This window comes from Blennius ocellaris, assembly GCF_963422515.1.
Source record: "Blennius ocellaris genome assembly, chromosome: 10".
NCBI lineage: Eukaryota > Metazoa > Chordata > Actinopteri > Blenniiformes > Blenniidae > Blennius > Blennius ocellaris.
In genome coordinates this window covers 6,839,955-6,867,656 of record NC_137659.1, presented here as the reverse complement: position 1 = coordinate 6,867,656, position 27,702 = coordinate 6,839,955, and the positions used below count along the sequence as shown (strand labels likewise).

The following is a 27,702-nucleotide window of genomic DNA, read 5'->3' as shown; positions in this document are numbered from 1 at the left end:
GACCTGTATATATTTGGCATTTGATTTTATTTATTGCTTTGGTGGCTATCTTGTATTTCTGATTGCATAAATGTTGTATGTTGTGGATTTTAATCTGTTTGCAACATGCTGTGCATTTTTACATGCTAGAAGTCCAGGAAGGAAAAGAGAAAAAAAAAAACTTTGAATAATGCATGGCAGCACATTTCATATGTGACAGTGGTGAAGGCTGCCTGGCTGGTGGTGGCTGAGACCATCACACTGTCACCACATATACAACCGCATCCTCTCAGGGAAAAGGCTCTCTGGTGAACAGCACAGCAAGCCATGGGTGTAAATAACAAGTGAGCTGATGTGGCTCCAGCAGGAGAGGTTAAAGGTGTAGCCCTGGGGCCAGTAATTGTATGTTTTGTGTGCATACTGATTTAGTGCAAAAACAGAGGAGGCGCCAGAAAGATGAAATCGAGAAAGGAATGAGTGACAACGAGAAGCCTAATGTGCTCCCGTAGAGACATGCTTCTGCTTGCCAGTCGAACCCACTGTGACTCATATTGATGGGTTGGTTCTTGGCTTGGAGACCATTGTAAGCATTAACCCATTTATTGTTGCACTCATCAGCCAGAAGCAAAGAATCAGTCACACTGCTCACACTGGTTCTGGATCACACGTTTTTGGTGAGAAGTCAACAAAATCAATAAGCACAGTGAGGAGGCATTGACTGTGTGCAAACCCAAATCCTAGACCACTTGTCCCAGGCAAAAAAGCAAGGCAGCAGAACAGCAATTGTTGCTACGTAAACCACAGAGAGAGCTCTATCTGTGTATTTTTATGTTTCATTATTTAAAAATCAATAATAGTTTCATCTTGCAATCAGCAAAGTCAGCCTGCGTAGAGCATCACAGGTACAAAGAGCTGTTGCCCTCTGTATCAGCACCATGGACAGTTGTCATTAGAGAAGGCAAGAAGTGAACACACGCAGACTCGGGATTACTAAAAAATGATGGGAAGACTTTAGCCATGTGGTTTTTTTTTTTTTTTTTTAAGAGTCTGGTTAGGAGTTTGTAACCAATAAAAGCCACGGGGTACAGCTGCCTGCTGACTTTTAAAACACTCTGCTATGCTTGAGCTGCCCAGGGGATGGAATGCAAGCGGACACAAGGGGGTGTTTCAGAGGCTTCATAATCAAGTGGAGGGGGGGGGGGGATAGAGAGAGAGAGAGAGAGAGAGCGAGAGAGAGAGAGAGGGTCACCCTAAGCACTGTCTCTACCCCTGCATAAGGAGAGCTGCTCAAATATTGATGACTTTTAATATAGAATCTGACCTCATATTTTTCCTCGGTGAAATTATGACATTCCCTGGTCCCTCCCTGCATTTTGAGGACCACTGAATATGAGGTAGTGATGTGAGGACAATTATAATGTCGTTGTATATTGCATTTTTTAGCTTTTCTCTTTTCAATTCGGATTTTATGAGATATATAAGGCGAGTGTGAACTGTGGGCCACTACAGCAGAGATATATTGCACATCACTGTGATTATCAAACACTGCGCGTCCTTGAGGCATGCTTAAATGTAAAATCAAATGAATTGGCTTTCTAAATGGTGTCGAGACACTTTTTGTGTGCAATTCCCTCTTTAGCATAGAAGCGTTTTCAAGTATTTTATATTTTAATCTTTTTTGTCCTTTTTTTTTTTTGTACTGACATCTCAGTAGCAGACTGGTGCTGGAAATGTAATCCCCGAGCATCCTGATACCGCTCTCTCATCGGTATGGATTTTATTACACCAGGTGTCTTTGAATTTAATCCAATATTCCCATGGTTAGCTTCATTTACTGTCTCTTATTAGCTCTGAATGTTCCCTATTAAATAAAAACAAGATAAGCGACCTCCACCACCCTGCTGCTGGTACCTAATTTCACTGTCTATATTATGAAAGTCAACCTTAGCCTTATGAAAGGTGCTGAGGGAGTGTGATGAGGTTTTGAGGTGTGTCTGTGTGAGAGAGAGATAATATGAAATGTGAGCATTCCATCACACGATGCATCTCTGATCAGCGACTGACATTTATATTTATGATATTTGAAGACACGCATCTCAATGAAAGAAATGGCTTATTCATCACTTATAGTTCCACCCACGTTATCAAGTTAATAATTGGTCTCTTCTTAGGCATCTTTATGATTGACACAAGCACATTTAAAGAGTCAAAACTCTCCCCCCTCGCCTGTATTTCCACCAGTTCTCCCACCAGAGGTTTGTCAAACGGAGCCTGCCATCCACACTTTCTGATAGGTTTCACTCTGAAGGCTCTGTTGAGCCTGAATAACGGGGCAGATAATTTCTCTGGCTCAGATGAACGTCATTCATTACAGCTGGAATAAATTCAAGCCCTTAGTCATTCTGTAAAATGGGCATTCGATTCGGGGGGGGGGAGGACCACAGTAATTGCCTTACATGTGGTCAAACTCCCTTTTAAATTGGCCCATTTCCCTCTGCTGGATAAGATGACCAAATTAAAATGCTGAATTCTGCTACTTCCACGTGTGGGCAGAGAGTATGCGTTCACACCAAAAAATGACTCATTACGACGAATGTCTGTTTACTAAAATATTATTAGTATTTACTCAATGAATGAATGTTGTTTGGATTGATGAATATATTTACATCACAACATTTCAAGTAAAAGTGCATAATATTTGTGTTTTTGTTTCTGAAAAGTTTTGCCTTTACATGGCAACATTCGGAAAACGATGTCCATTTACGTTAATGATGTAGTGAGCATGTCAGGCCAGGCCACAAGTTGGCACTGTTGGTTGTTTTTTGTAATGAAACCACAGACACACACATGCACAGACAACTATATGATATCAACATTAAAAATGGTAGTACACGAACATTTATATAGACAGATGACCAATTGCTGAAGAAATATTTACTATGGCCATGGTGCGATGGAGTCCCACTATTTTGAAAAGCTCCGCGTACGTAAATTCAGGAAAAAAAGTCAGAAAATTGAGAAAAAATAAATAAATGAAAAATAAAGCTTCATACCACTGGTTACCTAAAAAACTGCATAATATTTTAGATCTGGCTGTCAGTCACCAGTGGGCAGCTGCTGCTTGAAGGGCGAAGAGTGAAGCTACTGACTAAAATTCCTGGTTCAGCTGTATGTAACAACTCAGAGAATTGACTTGGCTTTTCTTTTTTTTTTTTTTTGTCTGTGTGTGAATCTGCAGTACAATACATATAATCTGACACTATAAAAATAATTAGCCTAAAAAGAGGCTAGTGATACATATTTGTTAAATAATGGGTCATATGTTAGCCCAGGTTAAACAGAAAGGCTTATTTTATGTCCAGCGAGGCAGACTTCCTCTAACAATAGACCCACCCTCAGGCCACCAGGGCCCATCGACAGTCAACACTAACTTAACTCTTATTTAGAGTGCCACTGTGCTGGTGGCAGCTGGATATAGCTTCTCCATTTCTTCAATCCGAGCGCGCAACACATTTCACCTGAGACATGGAGATGGCGGACGGCTCTGCTGACTGCTGCCAGGCATCATCGCGTGATGAGTTTGGCCATTTGACTGATCGCATGTGATAGCTCCGAGAAACGCACAATCCCTCAAATAGACAATTTCTGTCTTCCCATCTTACTCTAATATTTCCCAAATGCCTCTGAAGGCATTGAGACGAACGCAGAGCCACAGTCAGTGCTGAGACAGTGAGACTCTGGAATTCAGGACCTTAACCTGATTCAAGGAGAGGAGTGAAGTTTATATTGAGCTTTGTCTGATAAAGCAATTCTTGCAAGATCATTATTAAATATTACACAAAAATGCACAGAAACAATGGTAGATTTTACATATGCAATGAATGTGTGTGGTAGAACATCATGAGATGCCCCACAATTTGTCTGTCTGTCTGGTCTTTTCCTCTTTTTCTATTATCTAACCCAAACTGGAACTGCAGAAAGTGTCCACCTCCGAGTTTGGTACTGCAGAAAGTCTCCTAGTCTGAGTCTGTTTCTGAAAAAAATCTCCACCTCTGAATCTGGTTCTGCAGGTTTCTTCCTGTTAAAAGAGAATTTTTCACTTTCCACTCTCTCCTCTGCTTGCGCATATACAATTATTGGGTTTTTCTCTGTAAAAGTGCTTTAAAACGACTTGTAGTTGGCGCTATAGGAACAAAATTTTATTGAATTCACCAAACTGTCTTTGTCTCTGTCTTTCAGGATGACGTTGGTTCAGAACGAACACGACTGACGGAGGATCAAGCCAAGACGTCTGCTGACTTATGAGGAGTGTCTCTTGTCCGCGCACATCACATTTGACCGTCGGCTGACCCCCTCATCAGCCATCAGCACGAGCGAAAAAGCTCACTTGTTGGCACACCTCATCATCCAGGCAGAAGTGGTGGCAATCAAAGACAAAATAATTGAATGGGGGGGCTAATCGTTGCCTGAAGCTGCTCTCACAAAAGTAGCAACATGGTGCCACGGTTTCCCAATGCTCCTGTTTGCCATTCACAGCTATACATTTAGAGACCATCTTGGTGATATTGTCATTTCTGTGACAAAGCTGGTGTTTTCAAGACTTTAAAAAAAAAAAAGAAGAAGAAGAAGAATTTCACAGAAAGCGTACAGAACGAGATCAACCATGCTTTGGCCTGTATTCTTCGCTCTGCAGGCTTTGTGCACCAGTGTGGCACACGCTATGCAACATTACCCATCAGCCTGGGGACACTATGACGTGTGCAAATCCCAGATCTATACCGAGGAGGGCCTGGCGTGGGACTACATGGCCTGTCAGCCAGAAGCCACCGACATGACAAAGTACCTGCGAGTGGCCCTCGACCCCCCAAATATCACGTGTGGAGATCCGCCAGAAACATACTGCGCTTTGGTGAGTCGTAACCTCGCCTGTCCCCTGATGGAGACAAATGAGGCTGTGGACAGGATCACACAGCATTCTGGGTCAGGGATAGAGAGCAGAGCATACAAGGCGATGTGCCGCTGCTGCAGCAGAGATTAATGTACACATAGATCCACAGTGCGTCGGGATACACACTTTGCCTGCCACAGCGGCACACTCATCTGGACTCATTCATGCACACAAAATTGAATATTTACTTCAATACAGTGTACTACAATATATTTAGTAGATCATAAAAGCTCATGAAGAAAAAACACGATATATAGCTGAATGAAAACAATGTTAAAGTTTAATGCATATCTTTAAAAGCTGTTTAACCACATGTTAATTTGCTCTACATACAACTATTTTCTTTTTCCTTTATTTCCTTTGCTGAAGCAGTTCACTGAAAGCCTTCAGTTTGTTGTTATGAACATATAGGGATATACCGATACCAGTATTGGGTCCCATCATGCTGCATAGAGGACAACCCAGCAAGTATTATGTGACTTCATCTCGCAACAACGTCGCCAGCAGATACGCAAGAAAGCAAAAGCGATATTTGAGGTTCAGAGTTTATTTTGTATTAATGAGAATAACAAAAGGAAGCCAGACTGTGAATTATTTTCTACCAAAAATATCAAGAAGAGGCAAAAGATAGTTCATACAAAACCAGCAACTTTATCACCAGAGGCCAGCAGAGTTAGCTCTATGTCTCTCGTCAGTTTAACTGCTCAGCACAAGCTGTGCTCCATGCAATACATAGCCTTCGCATATCATTTACAGCATTTTTTAAGTACTCGATTGGTACTCTGTTTTAGCAAGTAACTAAAAGTTAGTACTCACCACTACCAAAAGTGGTATCGGTGCATATTTATCAGTATCGGGGTAATTGAGCTGAAATTGTGCGATGAGATGAATGAAGATGCAGACATGCACTCACATGGAGGAAGTGACAGGATGACTGTTCGTGGTGCTGTTAATATGCCCTGCAGGCTCACTGCACTGTTCTGTGTTGTGTTTCGTTGGCCCTTATCAACCATTATCAACAGTTCAAGTCCAGGTTGCGTTTGTTTAGGAACACGCTCGTCGTAAGCAGCGCACGCCTGTAGGCTTGAAAGTGCTTCATTAGAAGTCGTGTGTGTGCCCGCTGAGAGCTCCTGCAAGTAAATATTTGCCAATTAAAATAGGCATCTTTAAAAAGGAGAGTTTTTATTCTCACTGCTCCAGATGGCATTGAGACATTTAATGCCACTGTCGGATGAAAAAGGATCCGGTCTCCAGTCGGGTGTGACGTTCTGTCGAGCTTTATATCAAAACAAACTGTGGAACCTTTAGCAGCCCAGTAGATTATCATGAATGTGCAACATTAACATAACACAAGAAGCATAAAGAAAAAGTGCAGACAAAAGCTAAAAGTGGGAAGATTTTTTTTCTCTCCCTCTCTACAGTAATTGCTCAATTTAATCAATGTATGATTCAACTTTCCTTTTTTCGATTATGTGGACGGATCATTTTCATCAACATCATTCTTGAATACGACATTTTATATTTTTCATATGCTGGTATTTTTCATGACTTGTTTTTTGTGATATTTATCCCAAACTCAAAATACATGGAAAAATTGTATTTGTTTAATTCTTCAGTAAAAAGGATTAACATAATCTTTTGTATTTAGTTGTATTATCACTACATTTGTTTATTATGTCCCAATCACCATAAATCACCCTTTTATCAAGTTGGAAATGTGTTGAATTTTAAATCACCTAATATCAGAAGTCTCCATTTTGCAAGAGCTTCAACTTGGCCAGAGAACAAGCAAAACACATGTTAGTTAAAGTTGAACATTTTGTTCTTTGTCATCTGTTAGTCACTCCAACGTTTTTTGTTTTACCAAACATGCATGTTGATTGACCATACGATAATGTTCTTATACTGTAATCAATAATATGTATCAATTAATTTATATTTAAGGTTTCCATATGGTATGGAGATACATTTGTGGCTCAGATCTCACATTTGTGAGGTGAAATTGTGATAAATTACCTTACAATTGCATCAACTAGTAATTTTTTTACAATGTTTTAAGAGGGATGACATGGAGTTATGTTTATTTGCATTAATGACATGAAAAGTTAGTATTTTGTGAGATACAACAGATTAAAGATCACCGTGTATGATGTTGAACATAAAGCCCCCACAACAGACTCTAATCCAGCCCAATACACCACAAAGGAAAGTGTAATAATGCCATAGAAAACATTGATTTTATTAACTAATTGTTTTGAGAGTAGAAACACGACATGATGCTGAGACCCGAGATGAGATATCAGCGATGCTGTCTTGAAAGCTTGCTACCTCGTTGCTATCAAACTGGCATCAAGGCCATTCTCTCAGGTGGAGTTCGTAAAAACATGTTAAATGCAACAGCTCAAGATGTGTTTTGGACATTTCACTGGTACAAGCAAAGTCTTCTAGCAAGTGGCAGCATGTATGACCGGCATATGTTAGATTATTTCTGAACAGTATGAGAAACCACCTCCATATTTAGTTCAGGTCAATGGCTCCACCTCAATAGCTCAGAACTTATAGTCTATAGTTATTTTACATTAAGCGATTCAAAGAAGCTGATCCCAAAGTGTTGGAGCTTTAGATGGTGTTGAAGAGTTTGCAGAACTAGTTTTGTATTGTTCTGTAATGCTCCTTTTGTGGTAGGGTTGCGGCTCTCATGATATCAGTGGTACACAAATAATTGAATCAACATGATCATTTGATAACTAATGGATGCCAGTAACAGTGGATAAGAGCAACATTTGCAGCCTGACAACCATAGCCGACTCTCTGTTCTGATACTGATAAGCACAATTTTGTCATAAAACTTCCCAAATCTGCAAGTTTTCTAACTTGCACAATCCTGTTTGGAGTTTGCGCCACAAGATGGTGTATTTATTGAGTCATAAAAAGAAGAAGCAAGAGGGATAGGTGATTCATTACTGAAGCTCTTAGCTACTACACCTTGTGCAGTCAACGAGACGAATAGCAATTCATCAAGTAAAAAGAGCTAAAACCTTAGAAAAAGGCAAAAGCGACAATGCAATTACTGTACAACACAGGTATGTTTTCATTGTTACACATTTTTAAAAATTTACATTTAGAAGGTAGAGAAGTTAAAGTTAATAAAGAACCGTTGACTCTGATCACTTCATGATTGTGGTGTTATATTTACCCTCAAACGAGCCAATACACAAGCTGTGTGGCGAATTGGCAGCATGCCTCATTGATGTGACTTTTCCGATGTCCCCTCATCTGATGTCCATCACCTCTGACATGAATCTGAGCTGATCATTGTAAGGATGATCAAGAACACGTTCTCCTCCTGGACCTGCGTAAATGGCTGTTGTGTGTTTGATCTGTTTACATTCTCCGCTGGCGCACAGGCAGACTGACACCGGTGACCTTATCCACCGGTGCTTACTGAGAGTTTGCCCGAGATGAGAGAGGCATGCAAATGAGCTCTTTCAGCCGATTGCTAAAGTTGCCTGCAGTTGTGTTGCTGCTCTAATCAGTTTCCCCAGGAGTTGGTTTACCTCGCCGTGGATGGTCAAAGAACCCTGGAAGACTCGTCTGCCTCCTTCCCGCCTCCTTCTTGTGCTTTTGATTCCCATCTCTGTTGCTCAGGGATGGGTTATTTTTTTCTGTCTTTCTTTTTTTGGTCCTCACTAAGCTCCTCCGGATATAGTTATACCAGAGGCTGTTATAATCAATATTATATAAACCATAAAAAAAGTAATCTTTCACATCAGGGGTGTCAAACACATTTTAGTTCAGGCCCAATTTCATCGCGAGTGGGTCAGACTGGTAAAATAAAGCCATAATAACCTTTAAATTAAAATTTTAGAGTTTTTCTTTTTCCTCAGAATATACGTGATGGAAATATTGATATGTTAATGATTACTATGGAAAATAACTACAATTGCAACATAAAGCTAATTAAAATTTTTGGTGCAAAATACATTAACATCACCAAAGAAAACTTCTCCTATAGCTCTTGCATTACGCATGTTTTTGCAAACTCCCCCTGACAGCATGACTTTGAGGCTAATGCCAGTTTGCCATTTTTCTCTGCAGCATCAACAATATCTCAGCTTGGGGTTCAGTGTTGTGCAGTGTTCCCTACTCTGAAGACATTTGTGAGAAAAAAAAAAAGTTTCTTTGGTGGCTGGATTGGAGCTTCTTGCGGGCTGGTTTTGGTCCACGGGCCTCGTGTTTTACGCCATCCAGAGGAAGATAAAATGGTAAAGTTACCCCCTTTCTGCTATCTGGCCTCTTTCCTATGGAGTGCTGAGGATAAGCAGCTGAGACAGTCCAGGATAAACAGAGTCTAGGACAGGTGTTCTGCATCAAGGAGTTAGCCTTGTTTATATTTTTAGCTGCAGACCTTCGGGGGCTCTGCAGAATGTGTTGGTATTAAGCCCGTTCTCCCGCAGTGCACAGTGGCACTGTCACTCACTATCACTCAGCCGAGCTCTGAGCTCTTTTTTAGCGTAGAACAGGCGGCGTGCCATTTAAAACTGATTTCACTGTAGCACAACTGTATGCAGGCAGGGTTTGATTTATTGATGTGTTCTGGTTTGTTTCCATTTTTCAGGATTTATACAAAATTAGTAATGAGTCCTGTTGTAATTAAATACAAAAGACAAAGGTTTCAATATAAATATATTAATGTATTAATATAAATGATCCAATTAGAAGCATTTGAATGGTTGTAGGCGAGACAATTATTACCCTATTGCACCACATGGACTCTAATGAACAGGAGCTATTAATGCAGAAAAGCACCCGCTGAAAGATATCTGCATCTAAGACCTCTCATAATCATCTCTGATATGGGTAACAGAAACAAAAGTGTTTTTAATTACAGCTCTTCTCTGTCCCAAAAGTCCAAATCAGGTTATCTTTGGTAAATTTCATAGCAATTCTAAAAAGTACCAGCCCATTACATCCAATTCATTGTGAAGACTGTTTAATTTTCATGCATTTTCAGAGTTAAATCAATTTTTTTTGTAGTTTCCACTCAAAGGGAATAGACATAATTCCACAAAACATAAATGAGCACTGGACAGATGGCTGCTGCAAAATGGTCACAGTTTGGTTATGCCGGATAAATAAACTCGTTTTTGTCAGGAGTCTGTGCCTGCTACCATCACACCGCACTGATCAATGGTGAACCTGGAGGGAAAGCGGGAGAGACACTTTGTCCTCCCACAATATCTACGTAACGATCCAGTGATTGATCAAAATGAATTAATGTGAGCTTTGAGTAAGATGTCATCCGCCCACGTGCTCCCCACTATTTGCAGTCATGATGATTCCGCCACATTACTCGGGGGAAAATGTGTAAACACTTCTGAGACCGCTTCAGGAAGCGTGCCAGCTACTCCGGATCTCGCTGGGCACATTCGTGTTGTTCCTCTGAACTATATTCAGTTTTCTCAGAACGGATGAGGACGAGCTGCTGCTTGCCAGCTCGCCACACGGCCCCCTCGGAGGCTTAGGGAGGGAAGACAAGACGAGAGCTCCCACTAAGCTGCTCCGAGACGGCCACGTTATTGACAGTCAATGCAAGAGACTTATCTTCGCGGGCAATGACAAGCGTCATTGTGAAGCTTCAATCTGTGTCGCACACGCAGACAAAAGCTGACGTAACAGACATCAGAAATAGATTATGGGCAAGAGAAAGGGAAGTAACTTAGGCTGCACACATAGGTTCTGAGGTCACCAAGAAAAATGTGCAGCTCTGTGGCCCAACTCTCCTCTGAAACTTATTAGCTGCAATCTGGGCAGGAAAGATGCATCAATTAAGGAAATGTTGGCCTGGGAATAGTTTGGGCTGAATGCAAACTACTATACTGAAATGTTCCCATCACAAAACTTTCTTTTTTCAATGTATACATTCGTTATTTGCTAGAAAAAGAAAACATGAATACTTTGTTAGTCACTGTGGACAATTATGAAATCAAAATGGTGACAAATGTCTTCTTTTCTTCTAAATGAAACCACATTTTCATTTGTATTGTCTTTTAAGCGATTCTAAAGTATGTGTGGAAATTGAGAAAAGCAGTGGAAAATTAACTTGGTATTTATTTACCTTCCTGGTTGAGACATGGCATGTAAAACTACAACTTTAATATTGCAAATTTTTTTGTTATATTTTTGATTTTCAATAGAAAAGATTCATGAAATCGACCATCATTCAATCCCAGACATTAACTTGTTTCTGTAACAATGATTGATAAAGAGAGAATATTTTAGTATGTTGAGTAACATCTGAGATGTATATATATACATTTGTTTGTTTGCTATAAAGCTATCAATTAGACAAAGATAGAATTATTATTATTATTATAAGTTCATTTTATATCCATACAGATGAAGTATACTTGATTATATTCAAATTAGAAGGAATATTCAGTAAACTTTGAGTATAATTTAATTATCTCAAGGTCAGATCAAGATTCCTTTTTTTCTTGTTTGGATTATGTTAATATGATGATAATTTCATATCATTCATTGTGATTCACAGGTCAAAGAGAGAGATTTAACCTGAAGAAAAGTGCATTGGTGTTGATATTGCAATGAAGTTAAACCATTTTTCCTGAAGACCCAGATGTGAGACGTTTTCCCTCATTTAAATAAAAGTAATTGATCAGGTCAAACTCTTTTTTGAGAAGTCAAAATCACATTTGCAAACAAAATCACTTCCTTCCTTCTTTCCTTCTGAATGTTTATGCAAAATAAGATTTCCTATTCAAACAATATTTTGCTCTTTAATTCTGCCATTTATAAATGATTATGATTAGAATATATATATGATTTCATTATGAAATTATGGAATTTTTTTTTGTTTAATTCCTCGCTTGAACTGAGCAAATTTATCTATAAAGTATAACTTTTCATAGTGTGTCGTCCGCAGAAAAGCAGTTTGAGCATCCACCCCGTGAAGTCCAGGTTTATCTGAAGTTGGTGAAATAACAAAGCAGTTCAGAGGTCACCCCTGAAGTTGTCATTGCCCCTCTTTGATCTCTGTACTCCCCTTTTCTCAGCTGAAAATTCACTCATCCATATATTTGTTTGGAGACAGAGAACAGTTGGAGCGTTTAACTTGCCGTCACCCCGCTGCCCTTGACTCTGTTCTGAACTGGCCCTGCCCGGCACATCATCGCCGCACCGCTGCGTACCAAGACACCGAGATGACATGCAACATGTCCCCCGACTCCACCAGAAGACGGGGGGAGAACTCATCATTTATTCCTTCACTCGCCTGCCACCTCTTTTGTCTCCTGGCTTTTTAATTTCCACTTCCCTTGTTTTCTGTCAGCTGATGATGCATAATATCCATGTCGTGTTTCAACATGTGGAGGTTGGAAGCTCCATAAGACGCCAGCACTTGACAGATAGAGATATGTCGGCATTACGCCCTGCTCCCCCCAGGATCTGTGGCAGGTTAATTCTTTGAGGGTTGTAAATACAAAGACGGATGAATTATGTATGCAGATATAGAAGGAAATGAGGGGCTTTGTGGTTCAGGTAGACGGAGTTTTTCTGGACAGCTTAACATTTGAGAGCAGAAATGAGGCACATGTCATAATATGAATAGGTGATTGATTCATTTTACATTTAAATAAGATTTAAGAATCAGGTTTGGAGCTTTTCATAAGGATGTAAACAAATCTTAACGGTATGCTAATTGTTTGCATTTTTGCAGACATTTTCATCCATTCATCCATCCATCCATGCATCCATCTAGCATGAGTTGATTACCAAGTATTAATGAATTGTTGCCTTCACAGGTAATTTTATCACATCGAACTGGGTATTAGTTGAAATTTTTTATGTGAAAATTGAAATTGAAAATTATTAATGAATTAATTTCAATTGCATGCATTTTGACTGAATTGTCAGACATATAATTGACATTTTTACAAAGTCTTGAGGTGGAGGTGCAGAGATGCAGCTCGGCCTGATGGTAGTGGGAATGTCAAAGTTGCATATCCATGCTCTACAGGACTTGTGGGCCAAAACCGCCACGCAGGAGGCTCCAATCCAAACCATGCAAAGTGCAATAATTAAAAAAAAAAAACGTTGATTTTTGAACAGGTTTCTTAAGAGTAGTGGACATAATATAACACTGAGACCTGAGCTGAGATATTGGTGATGCTGCTATGAGTGATAGCAAACAAGTAGCAGCCTCAGAGTCATGCTGTCAGGGGGAGTTTGTGTAAGCACCCATAATGCAACAGCTATAGGCAAAGATATTTAGACATTTCATTGTATAATGTACCAGAAAATGTCATTAAAATGGCCTTCATGTTGTCTGTAATGATTTTTAGCAGTAACTGTCAAAATATAGACATTTTTATCACATATAATCTGCACCAGAAAAAAAAAAAAAAAAAAAGTAAAATAAAGTTAAATTTTAATATAGCATTATTTCATTGGTTTTGCTCACTCAAAATGAAATTGCTCTGTATGTGGCCCCTGAACTAAAATGTGTTTGGCACGCCTTCTCTATATCTACTTTATCTTGATCTAACACACAATCACAAACACCCACATTCATCCCCAATCTCAAATTATCAAGTAACCCCAAAGCATGTTTTGAAGTTGGATAACACGCAACCCTGACAAAATTCACAGCAGGCACCAGGAAAACATGCTAACTCCGCATAGAGAAACCCCGTGGTGACTGTGCTAACCACTTAACTGAAGCACTGCCCAGTTATACTTATTATGAAAACATGAACGCTTGTGAATAATTCTCCATCAGAGCTAGATTGCACACTTCTTATGGTAGATTGTATTAAGATTCAGCAAGAAGATGTGATGGAACCACGCTGCTCCGCACAGCAGGCTGTAAAACCGTGATGTTTCTTCATATTGTATTTGCCCACTGTGTTGTAAATGTGGTGACAATATAATTTATTTCCACTTGACACGTTCGAGTCACCGGCACACATGTCAGAATACATTTTATCATTATTAGAAGTTCAAACTAACTCCAGATTTTAATTCTGGCAGAAACCTTAAAGGTTACCAGATAGGCGATATTTAGTTCAGACTGATATGACTTGGCATGAATAATACTGTTTTAGGTCAATTTATTTATTTATTTTCCAAGGGAAAATATAGGACTCGTCACACTGATTTGTAATTAACATATAGATTAAATTCTACATTATAAAAGAGCTCCTTTGCACCAAGTTTCCATCTTAAACAGGCAAAATGAAACCGAATTCCCTCTTCATATCTCACCCATTATCACATTTTGAAATTCCACATTTTCCATAAATGTTTACATTACAATAAGTTTTCTCATCCTTGGGGTTTACGTTTATGCAGAAACAAAAAAGACTGCTTCTGTTAGCATTATTTAGGTTCTGAAAATTGTCGTAGAAGAGATTAAATCTGGAATCTTCACCATATCCACATGTCGAAATGCACTGAGTTGCCACCATATGATTGGCTGATTAGTTCTTTGCATTCACAAGAAGTTGAACAGGTGTACTTAATACAATGGCATGTGTATCTTATTTGACTGAAATGCAGAAATGTGTATGTGACGTTTCTTTTCCCACTTTAATTGTTTTTGTTTATCATTTGTGGGAGAGTTTCTGTTTATTCAAAGATTATTTGGGTCATGAGTCAGTATTTATAAAAGCCCTTTTTGAGCTTCCTAACAATATTCTGTGTCTCTATAAGCACTTATAATCTTTATAATGACAAAATAAAAAAATATCAGGGCACTTTAACTGTATTAATACAAATTTAAAGTCTCCCCACACCAATAAATGCCTTAGTTTTCAATGTTTGTATACCCATTTGACATATTTCAAAATGTAAAGGACACAGTAATTGAATTATTCAAAGGCTCATTGGCAAACCGGTTTCTCTTTTGCTGCCTAAAAAGCCTCAAATTGGCAATCTCATCTGCAGAAGGTTTTTCTTCTTTTTTTCCCCTCTTACAAGAGGAGTGCATGTGCGTGTGAAGGACTTCCCCTCCCTCAAGACACCGATGACAATTTGGTCCAGACCGAGTAGTGTCAAGTAATCAAGCAGTGCTCTCATGGGAAATGAACGCTCTAACCTCAAATGTCTGTGTCGGTGGGAAAGTGAAGGCATTACACCTGCAGACGTTTTAAAAGGCCACATTCACTTATTTAATGTATTTAAAGCTCTATTGGGTCCAAAAGCTGAGTCACTAGACACTTCACAGCTTTCCCAGAAACCACTTCTGTGTTTTCTTAACAGTGTTTTTCAGGTCACGGTGATTCTTTTTTTTTTTTTTTCTTGAGCATCTCATTTTTGTGCATCTTTATCCTGATTTTAGAACTGGCATCATATCCAAGTACTGTCGCATGTGTATATCATTGTTGCTCAAAGCTGTCAATCATCTAACCATTGATCAGATGTAGATTGTGTCACATTGTATTAACAAAAAAGCAGAGAAATAGGCATTTCTTAAATGTTTTCAAACTGTATTTCATTTGTACCGCCAGATCTTATGGTGAATTAGCTTCATTCATTATGAGAGGAGGGCAACTATTGTTATCCATGTCTGTGATGAAAATAATTCAGGAGAAGAGGAATTCATAACCCAGTTGGTGGTATTTCCCTTCCATCCAAGTAGCTCCTTGATCAATATAAAATATGAATAACTTAAGCAGGTCTTAAGATATTCTAAACACATCGACCGACTCCATAAGAACAAAGATGAGTGTGGGAGTCTCTGGAGTTGAGGTCCTAATTAGCATTAGGTTTCTGTATAGGGCGTTTTTTTTTTGTTTTTTTTCAATGGTCTGTAGGAGGCAATAGCGTCTCCATTCTATTTATATACATCTCAGCAGGAGGTGGTTTCAAATGCAGGAAAGATGCTTCAAATTTAATTATTTGATGGTTTGAGCTCAGGGTGGAACAGATTAACAATTAGCCTTTCCTTTTGGATGCGAGTCAATATCATTTAAATTATAGATCATCCTGAGACCTTAATGCATGGGTGCCAAATATACTGTAAGACTCATGGGCCTGCATGAGGCTCCAATCCGACCAAAACTCCGGGCAAATGTAAACATTATTTTTTTAAACAAATTTCATTAGAGTAGTAATACAACACTGAGACCCAAGCTGAGGTATCAGTTTTGCTGCCATAAAAGCTAGCAACCTCAAAGGTTTGCTGTCAGGGTGACTTTGTAAAAACATGCAAAAATGCAACAGCTTTAGGGGATTTTTTTTTAATTTTTCATGTCACTGTATTTTGCACTAGAAGGTTGTTTTTTTTAATGACATTTTTGTTGAGATTGTATTAATTGTAGTAATTGTTAAGATGTAGATATTTTTATCATGTATACTCTGCACCACAACAAAGAAAAACTTTAAAGTTTAAATTTTAAGGTTTTTAATCGCTCTATTTTAGCAGTCTGTCCCACTCAAGATGAAAATGTGGCTTGTGAACTAAAATTAGTTTAACTCCCCTGCACTAATGTTAATGAGATTCACTTTGCTATTCTAATAAAAAAATGGAGTCATGAATAGATTGACCCTATACCTACAGTGTGCCTTCATTACATGACGCTTCATGCAAGACGTAGAAAAAAAAAAGTACAAAGTAACTATTTCATATGGAATATATTGTCACATCATCAAAAGAGATGCCTGTGTATTTGTTTCTAGGTTTTGGTTCTCAAACTGCTACAGTAAAAGTGCAACGCATTCTGGGAATGAGCCACTGACTGAATAGTATTATATTGTTGGTGCATATGAACCCACACATCAATCTGATCACTTTATTCAATATTCGTGGAAACAGGACAATCTCTTAACTTAGTTCTGATGGGAGAAAACCCACGCATGCACAGTAAGAACATGTAAACTCCACATAGAAAGACATCCAAGCTCGAAAGACAGATATTCAGCTTTAAGGTGTTAATATGTACAGCACATCAAAAGTGTGCTGCCTTCCCTCTGAAATTCGAAACAAGTCAAAAAGAAAACGAAATGTGAAAAGGTCAACCCTCACGGTGCGGCGATTTAAGACAATTTTTTTTCTTCTGTTTGCTTTTCGTTTGTTTATTTTCATTTTTTTTTTTTTTTAAGGCACGGTTTGAAAAAGAGAAATAGTGTCGAAATGACAGGCAACTGTTGCGACCCACCTCCCCTTAGGAAAGGCACCCATCATGTTGTCAGGCCGAATCGATCTGTGAGGAAGAGTGAAGGAGACTCCACTGGAGAGAGAGAGAGAGAGAGCGAGAGAGAGAGAGAGAGAAAGAGAGACAGACAGGAAGACAAGGGGACAAAAACCCAAAGGGAAAGAGAACGTTCACTTCCAAAAGTGGGATTTTATCATGCTCATTGAAAAGGGTGACATTTCAGCAACGCTTTCTTCCTCACTTTGGCATTTCAAATTAATAAAAGCCTCTAATAACTATGCAGATTGAAAAGATGGTGGATGAGTTGACACACTATGAGCTAATGCACTGATGAACAATGCAGCAATTTCACTCTCGGCGCTCGCTCCGTCTCTCTTTCACTCTCTCAATTTCATCCCACTTTCCACACATTCCTCTGCGATGACCCCTGCATCCCGGCGCGAAAGACCGAGCTGTGAGTCAGTGACAGATCCCCATGGGGGTTGAAACAGCTCATATTAAAACAACGCATTAGCTTTAGGGTAACCAATGAGCATATTGTTAACAATCATTAATCTGAATTGTTACAAAGGGATTAATCAGAGTTGATCACTGCGAAATTGAGGAAACTTGTGTTACAAATGTGGGATTCAAAACACGCGAGCCTGTTTGCTCAGCCAGAATAAGGTTTTCTGACAGATTTAATACCTTATTCAGGACACATTAAGGCTAAAACTTAAAAAAAAAGAAAATAATTCAAGTTGATTGAGGTGATGTCATATTTCATTAAAAAAAATTATACCAGCCATAAAGCATGCTAGTGAATATGTGAAATACAAATTTATTCAGGCACACATACTATGCTGAGAACAATCCAGAACAAATTAAAATGTGGAATTATGATAAAAAAATGTGTTGTTTCTTTTTGTTTCGTCAACTCAGTCAAAAAATTACGTAAGATGATAAACATAAAGATTTAGGCCTCATTTACAACCTATCTAATAAAAACTCATTGTTTGTGCATATTTTTTTCAGAAAAGTTTCACGTTTACACGGTAATGTTTTTAAAATGATATCCGCTTACGTGGAAACCGCAAAAGGGCTGTTAGCATGTTGGGCCACTAGTAGGTGCTGTTGTTAGACAACAATATGCTCTAAACATTAACAATGATAGTACACCGACATGCGTATGGACAAACAAGGAATATTGTTATTACAGTGACTGTAAACTATAAAACTACCAAGTCCCAGGAGAATATGGACAGGGAGTCATGACACTGGGTGAAACATTGTTGTCATTGTCCTGCCACTCACACATGTGAAGAAGAAGTGTTTCAGAAAGGGTGCGTTTCCCCCAACAGATTCGGAGTGTTTTTGAAAAGTTCCACTTTGGTAGCCATTTTCTAAAAGTTGCCACCCAAAATGCAATGAAACTTTTGCGTTTTTACTTGAGAGCGTCATTGTCGTCGCAATCACAAACATTGATGTTTAATAATAATACTTTTGGACATATCTGGATACATCTGAGTACCTTGACAAGAAAGACTTCCATTTTTACAAATCAGACTCGTAGTGTTTTATTCTGCCATGGCTGCTTTGCAAGATAGAGTAAAGAAGGAGAGAGAGATCTACCAAAGAGAATTAAACATCCTCTCATTATAGCAATGTTGAGGCTTTTTATTGAATCCTGACATCAGACAGAATCTAATCCCCCACACAGCCGAGATCGCACATGCAGAAATCTACCACACACACACACACACACACACACACACACACACACACACACACACACACACACACACACACACACACACACACACACACACACACACACACACACACACACACACACACACACACACACACACACACACACACACAAAAAGAAATTATGAACAACTGGCTATAATTCTGTTTTCCATACGTGAACATGCAGGAATGTCCATGCACATCGATATTAAATCTCACCATCAGCATCCCGAGTGACAACAAGGCGGTGTTAAATTTACCCCAGTGGGACTCGGCCACATGGGACAGATAATGAGGCCAGGTGTTAATTAATGTGGAGTGCGTTTCCCCTCGTCTGCTGACGCCCCGTGAATCCCAATCAAGGCAGCAGCCCTGGATCGTGGTGCAGTTTATTTGCCAAGCAGCGCACTTCAAAAGGCCAGACTGGCTGTGTTGCAACCCTCAAAGGGACTGCTTTGGCGAGGGCTGCCTTCCAAAGGGCGCAGTGTTTGGCATGTGGCAAATTGAAACACGAGCGCCGGGAGAAGTTTGTGTTTTGATCACACAACCGCGCCAATAGCAAGTTACAGTTATCCCCTCTGCACATTCTGATGTGATGTTTGCAAAACCACCTGATGCATACAGTTTCATCTTGTTTGCTGTGTGCAGCCTTACATATTACGCTCAAAAGAGAACGATCGCCCTCAAACAATCTACGTAGCTTATTGACTTCTAAGTTAGTTGCCCCTGAACCTCCATCAGTTAAGTAATGCTCCACACTGTTTGTGTCTTTATAGCATTTGAACTCATTCTGCTCCTTCTGTCAGGCTAAAATGTTATCATAATAAATTTGCATAGCTTTTCCAGAAACTCTGCAATATATTAAAAACCTCTTCGGGCCACTTCATCAGAACATCTCAACAATAAAAAACATTATTCATACCATCACCCAATAATTACACTGGAACAAACATACGGTAGATTTTTTTTTTGCCAAAGTCATTGTATTTGTCTCTCAGGAAAAGTAAGGAAAATTATCCAGCACTCGTGAACTCAAAGTTCCGAAAACTAGGAGTGCACCGATACCAGGTTTTTACAGGATGAATATAAGTATGAGTTCTAACATTTAGCTATTTGCAGATACTGAGTACAAATACTCAATAACCAAGATTAATTTGTTCAAAACAAAACAACTCCAGAAAATATTAACAACAGAGTACACTATATGACAGAAGTGGGAAATTGTTTTTTTTATGAACAATCGTTGTATAAAGAAGAAAGGAACTGCAGAGCTTCGATGCATGTTCAGTATCAACTGGTAGCTTTTCCAGCCCAAATAGTGAAAACGGGCAAAACGGTATTGCCATGAACTGATTTTTTTTTTTTCAATCTAAAAATTTTCCTCACGCAGGCCACATTTGGCCGAACAATGCCCAGGTCTGCTATATAGGATATATAAATTGGATTTATTTGTTTATTTATACGTCTCTATTTATCGGGTACACTACCACCCCCATGCTCAACTTTGCTTTGTTGTTTGCTTTGTGTTGATGGTGCATGCATAGAACTGAACTACCAGCATACCTTGGTCAGGTCTTTCATAACCCTCCAACCTTAGATATGATATGATGGAGCACACGTAGGTCAGATGTGCAATTCGCCCGTCCTTCATTGCTCTGAAGGTCAGAAGAATGAAAAGCCTGGCTCAGTGGTGAGCCACTGCTGGCCCTGACTGCAGGTCATTAAAGCTCTATTGAGTTTCTGCCAAAGCTCTGACTCCACCGATATCTCACCATGGCTCATCTCAGCTGTCTGTTCCGTTCATCTTATATCCAGCACTGAAAGGATCAACACCCACTCTTTGTGTACACTTGAGCAGCCTCTCCTCTAAAGAAGTCACCCGAGATTCAACTGGAAACCAACCTCATGACATATTCTCTTTATCCCTACAACTCAAATCAGCATTATTTTTCATTTTGCTGAATACATTTAACTGAAATTGAGCTGTCGAACCTGCTCTTTGCATCACCCTGTGAATGTGGATGGACATCTGGAGGTGGAGTAGAGGGTGTTTGAGCCGATAACAGGTCTGCAGGTGTCTTGTGGAGGGTTAGGAGGTGTAAGGCCGAGCAAGATGAAGGGCTGATTAATCCAGCAACACCTTATATCCAGTGGGAGAGACTGCTTTCACAGCCGTGGAGGCACCCAGCCAAGGAAGAGACAAAGTGCTCAGGATAAACCTCTCAGCATAATATTAATATCTCTCACATTATAGATTTACTTCAAAATGTGAGCAAATTGCCTTTAAAGAACAAACCCATTGATTAACCAACATGTTTTTAAATAAATTAAATAATCTGACTATAAATGGAGATCTTTTTTTCTGAAAAATCATTGACATCACACTGATGTGAATTTATCCAAACAAGTAATCATCATCTCAAGATAACCATTTATTTGCAATAATTACATTTCCTGTCCATTAAAAGCCTTCATCTCAGATAATAAAGTGGCCTCTTGGAGGATCCACCCTGACTACTAATTATTGCATTTCATTAATGGAGGTATGAGATGATCAGAACAATGACCCACATTAAATAAGCAGATGGAGACACCCTGCTAATAAAGTCCAACCGCTAAACAGACAACAAAAGGCAAGAGCTGACAAACATCACAGCCGTGGCACCGTGCATCCCATTTCAGCAACAGAAGAATTCCTTTTTCTGTTTATTTGCACAAGCAATTATGTGTTTCCCAGAAAGCAACACCACCACCACAATATTATGATAAGTGCATTTGGGCAAAATACACAGCATTGTTGTGAACGTGAGGACTGTTGTGTTGCATAATGCACACCACAAAGGAACCCACTGTGGCATCTGTTTACATCTTCGGGTGTATTGTTGGAAATGCCAGTGTCACTACGAACTGAGTCAGACGAATACAGAATCCTGCGTTGGACTTCTTTAATCTAGACCAGCCATTCACAACACACATTTTACCAATGTAAACCTCAATGACAGCCACACCCTGTAGTCCTGCAAAGAATATAAGTTAAAGGAACCTCTTCCACTTAGTTTTCTGTAATGATGAGTTCCTTTTCTCTGTGGATAAACTCTGGGTTTAACCTCTTACATTCTGATGCTTCGACTTGCAGTATTAAGCTTTCATTTGCTAATTTTTCACTGCACAAGTTGTATTTAGCACCATTTTTTGTCCATTTCTTCTATTCTATGCAACCCTCTTGGTACACTTTTTGTTATTTTTGACCAATTCCGATTTCAGTATTTTTCTCGATCACTTTGCAAGTTTACCTTTGCGAATATTGGAGACAGAATATTAACATTCAACATGCCCATATCCTTACAGTACGGTATATTTAAGCCTTTAAAACCTTATTCAATAAAGGACGCACTTCAATTTAAAAGCATAAATGTAATAGATCTGTCCCTTAAAGTTCACCAACTCTATGAATGACCCACAGCAATATTTACCATAGTTTTCATTATGGTAGCTTCTCACTCAATTCCCGGTGGGGTTATCTTTGCATAGCATTGTCTTTTTATCCTAAAGCTGGCATCACTCAAACAAAATCAGCCATGTTGTGCACATTCAGAAAGAAGATTTATTGTGAAACGAAGCTGGAAGCATGTCTCTGAGTTAAAGCCCGACTGTCACAAACGTGAAATAATAACCTCACTTTGAAGAAGACGGCCAGACTAGAAAACTGTCGTGAATTCAATCTGTGATCTGAGCTCCCGGTCCAAAAATCTGTCAGCTGAACTGATTGGTTGGATTGCTTGCTCCCATCCTTCAACAGCAGCTGTCATTGGCTGGAGGATTTATCAGCAGAGCCACATCCTCTGTCAAAAGGCACATCAACAGGAGGTTGTGCTTTGTCAGTCTCATAGGCCATATGTCACTCATTTAAACATCTGCCTCGCACAACATCAGGCATTCATAAATACGTGTGTGGGTGGAAGTTCATTAGCATCTGTATAATGTGCATTTCCACAGTGTGAAAGTTGTCAATCACACTGCCTTAGGTGAAATTCATATTTTATAGTGTTTGTTTTAAGTATGGACGATACTGGGTATATCGTATATGCCAATATTTCTTGAACAAAATTTGACTGATTGCTGATACGATATAATCCACTTGTTGTTTTGTGGCAGCTGAAAGACCAAAGCAAGAAAACTAATGCAACTTATATGTAAGCCACATTTTGAAAGAAAAAACTGTAAACTCTTTTTTCAATATTCTCAGAACGTTATGAGGTGGAAGAAACTGGCGTCAACACTTGTGTGGGATGCACTGAGTTGTCAAACATGTCTGCTATATGGACCACAACCCAGAAGCGAGTTTTAATTTCCCTTTGCATGATCAACATTGACCATTCATTGCAAATGGCAATTTTGTTTCTAAAACATTTTTAAAAAATCTTCACAAAAGCAGACATGTTCGATTTTTCTCACTTTTACACTCATCAATATAATGACGTCTCTTTTTTTTTTTTTTTTTTTTACCCTGACAGCGTAGCGTGCTCATGGCATTTTCACCCTGACTGCACCCCAAAAAAGAAGAAACAAAATGAAATTGGTAGATGAAACGCAGTTGCTTAATTTGTTTGTGCTTATCGGCAGATACGGATGTTGTGCCGATATTATTGCGCATCCCTGGTTTGTTTTTCTTCAATCCAATGATTTCTACACGACCACTGAGTTGCACAATCTCAACCACTGGATATCCTGATTGCTTTGTACTGCAGTGAATGACATTGAAGTGTACATCCCCACCTGCAGTCTATACTGTATCTTCCTTGTTCGTGCACTTGCCTACTGCCTGACTCCCCGATATTGGATTGACCTTATAGGCTGCAGAGATCAGGACATCATTAGCAGCGACCGGCCGCAGAGTTGCTGCTTGGGCTTCCTGCACTGAGACACTGCTGCCAGACGGATCGCATAGCATCAATAGAAACCAGCTGGGCTCCATTACACGTCGGCCTCGGCTGGCAATAGAGATGTCAGTAATATCAATGAGAAACAGGACATTAGAAGCTCTGGCAGTGTTGTATGTACTGTAATGTCAAAAGGTGTGGAATTGGAAAGGCTATCTGACCATCTGTGACATGAATTTAAGTTAACCATGGAGCAAACACATAAGTAGCAATATGAAATTAGTATTATAGCTCGCTGTTATTGAATTTTCTTAATTTCAGTCAGAGATGTCTGCAATGACGTGTCGAAGCAAAACAAACCAACAAACATGAAACAGAGATTTATTGAATCTTTAATGATATATAATCCATTCACTCATTGATTTGTCATGCTTCAGAAGACTCAAGACATTTGATTACAAGTTTATGCCATCTCGGTGCATAAAACTGGTCAACATACAATATATCAACTTCATTCTTAAATTTCTTTGAAAACACCACAGTGGATCAAAATGCTGTGAAAACAGAATAAATGTGATGTAAAAGTGCATTTTCCAGTGTACACCTGCACACAATACATACTACACATACATACTACAATACTCCCATGTACAGTCTTATTTAATGTCAGAGACGCCTATATATATTCACCACAGATCTTCATCCCTGTACTTGTTGGCAATGATCCGTCTGAGCCTTGCTATTTACAATCATAATCATAAGACATTTATATTTTAAAAGACACCAATCTAGTAATCAGGTTCCATTTTCCATTTATCATTTTTTGGTTACGAGCTTAACTTTCTTTCATCTCTACTGCTTACAGCTTCTTCTCTCACAGCACAGCCTTGATCACATGTAAACCATCAAGTTGAGAAGGTTTATTGTTTTCCTATAGCTGCCCCTTCTGTGCTGGAGCCTTTGGTCTTAAATGACCACAGAAGGTATTGATTCTCATAAGGCACTGTTTTTGTTGTTAAATAACCACTCCCGACCTTTTCTCCAAGTCTTTTATTTCACCTAAACAGAGCTGCATGAAAACCAGTCCATTATGGTGGACTTTACTGGGAGAAGAAATGCCTTTGGATTATTGTGTGTTATTAATAACGGAGGGGGATTTTAAAAAAGGTCTGCCCTCAGTCGTGGCCGACCTTCTTGGATAAAGCGATCTCTTCCCTGAAGTCAAAGCAAACACCCAGAAAATGATTATGGATCGAATTTATGACTTCTTTTCAATGGCCTCCGAACACTTGCGTTGGTGTGATGAGGCAAATTTCGCTCTCTTTAAAGCTTCAATTTACTCTGCTTCTTGCTGTTCTGCCAGGAAATTGTTTTTCTCATTAGACACGGACGCTGCAGTCAGACTTCTTTATATCATCTATGGATAAGGTGCCCATTTCAGAAAATACAAAGGCAGCCACCCCACTGCTCCCCCGAACCGAGCCGTGACAGCAAATGAAACGAATACATAAGTGAAAAATTCATGCTCTTGGATGACAACGGAAAAATAACTCTCTCTTACAATGTCTGCCTCTCTCCATCCATCCCTCTTTCCACAGAGGAGTGGGCTATGAGCAGGCCTCCAAAGCTGTTCAAGCTCTAGATATAACGACACTCGGCACACACAATCGGTAAACAGTTGACTCAACCACAATTTATTGTCCCTGTGGCAGAACTCAGGCAGCCACCATCAACCCTATTAGCACTCCTTCCAGTCTCTCTCGCTTCTACGGCTCAGCTTTCAGGGTACAGCATGGCCTTTCAGGCTTTAGCTTTGCATGTATGTGGGTGTGCATGGGCGTGAGAGCGGAACAGTTTTAGCAACTGAGAGCTGCCTTCAAAAAAGCATGCAGCAAAAAGGTTAGATCTTCTCACTCCTTCCCACTCACTCTTTTTCTCAGACTCTGTCTTAACAGCATAACCCTTATTACCCTCCTAATTGGATCATGCAATGCGCCTTTGAGTCAGCTGAGCGGGCCTAGTAACCCACAATCTCTCGGTCTTGTTCTACTTCATTGAATAGTTATCGCTCCTAGCTGAGAAGCGAGTGGGGTGATAGCATTTCGTGGTCCCACAGGAAATAAAATCGACTGAAGATTTTTATCTAAAACAGGCGAGTCATTCATATATCTTCCTGTGAAAAAGTTAAACATCAAGAACATGTTTTTTTTCCCTTTTGTGCAAGAGAAATTTCGGGTACTTACTCAAAGACAAAAAGCAGCTATTGGTCTTTTCAAATGAAATATAATGGTGTCTGCTTATCAGTATTCCTGCCAGTGATCTTCGCTCAAGAAAGTGGCCGTCTGGGTTGAATGCGCTGCAATATCGGAGAGATAAGTGACTAATGTTGCAGATAGCACTGTTCTCACCTTTCGATGATTTTGCATGTAGAGTGTCAGATGATTGCTGATTATTGAACTGCTTTACAGTAGATCTGAATCTCATCAGCACTTAACCTCATTGTTCCTGGAGCAGAGGTGACAGGAATGTCAATTGGAGTGTGTCTTGTGCTCTCTGGGCCTCTTTCATCTCTCTCCCTTTCTCTCTCTTGCTCCCTCGCTCTATGTGCCCTCTCACACTTCTGCACAAACACACAAATGCATACTGCATGTGCACACAAGCAAACACATTCAGAGCTTTCTATCCCCCACCCAAATAAACACAAACACATCAAGAGCTTCTCTGGTTTCTTTTTCTTTCTCTCTCTCTCTCTCTCTCTCTCCTCACAAACATGCGCTCACAAACATGGAGACCCACTGGATGTCTGTGGTACGGAGCAGACATGGGCCCATGAAAAATGCATGTCCCTTTGCGCGTTTCATAAGAAACACTCATCGGGATTCCATTCCCATCTCGGTGGAAATACCACACAGGAATATCAATTACACTGACGATTTGGGTGGCAGCGTGGGCAGGAATGGTGCTCAACGTGGATACGGAGAGCATGGTGTCATCTTTATGAGAGGGTCACTGTCCGGTAGCTCTCCAACTGACATCACGAGTGCAGATTATAAAATACACATTGACCTGAAAGTGAAAAAATTCCTCCCCAGTGTGGCTGTCGAGTCACAATATGGCAATGGGGAAAATGAATAACCTTTCAAGGGGAAGTGGACTTACTGCGGGCTTGTGGGATGTTTTAGGGTTTGTAATCGTGATGGTGAAACTATTACAGCAAGTTGCTTTATAACTAACAAGTGTTCCAGAAATCCACTTTTCCTCTGAATATTTCATCCCCGAGCTAAATATTTAACTATTTTTTGACATCTCAATTGCTTTACTTCCTAAAACCACACAGTGCAGCTTATCCCTGTTATTTTCAACACAAAATCTTTTGACAAGTCAAATTTTCTTAATTACCTTCAAACTACTGGGTTTTTTTTCTTTAGCAATTAAAGTTTGCTGAAGGTTGACTTATTCCTCCTTTCACAGAATGAAAACCTCTCCAATACAAAGTATGCAAAAAAGTAACTTGTGCAATAAAACTGAAAGGCTATTTGAAAATATAATTCTGGTGAGCTGCATGCCTATGGGCATTATATTGTTGTATTTGTTATGTTTATTTTATTCCATCTATTTTCTTTTTATCATTTTTCATCTTTCATGTTGTAGAGTATTGATTCCCAACCAGATTGACGCGCTGCAAATTATTAGTCATTCACCAAGATTTAAAATGTTATTTTTATACATAAATTAAAAGTTATTCACTTATTTTAGTCCTTAATTTTAGAGCATTATCTTGAATCTAGATTTTAAAACATTATACATTTCAAGATTCTTTATCCAGTAAATTGTACTTGCTGCCCAGACAGATAATTTCACTAGTTTCAAGTAATTTTCTTCTAAAATGTAATGTTTTTATCTTACATTTGCCCTGCCCTTTTCTGTAGTGTGCAGGGTTGTGAAGTCCTTGGGGTTTTAAGGGGGTATAACTTTTGTCATGTCTTAAATA

The 27,702-nt window shown here is 39.3% G+C and overlaps 1 protein-coding gene across 1 annotated transcript in view; it reads left to right on the top strand.

The window, feature by feature from the left end:
- Positions 1–4,639: 4,639 nt before the first annotated feature.
- LOC308135000 (netrin-G1-like) overlaps positions 4,640–27,702 on the top strand; it is a gene marked incomplete at its 3' end in the record, with an annotated part of 56,920 nt that continues 33,857 nt past the window's right edge. The window contains exon 1 of the mRNA XM_080502864.1: positions 4,640–4,888. Within this exon, the coding sequence (XP_080358990.1) occupies positions 4,643–4,888 (246 nt within the window). The 5' untranslated portion in view covers positions 4,640–4,642. The remainder of the gene's footprint in view (positions 4,889–27,702) is intronic.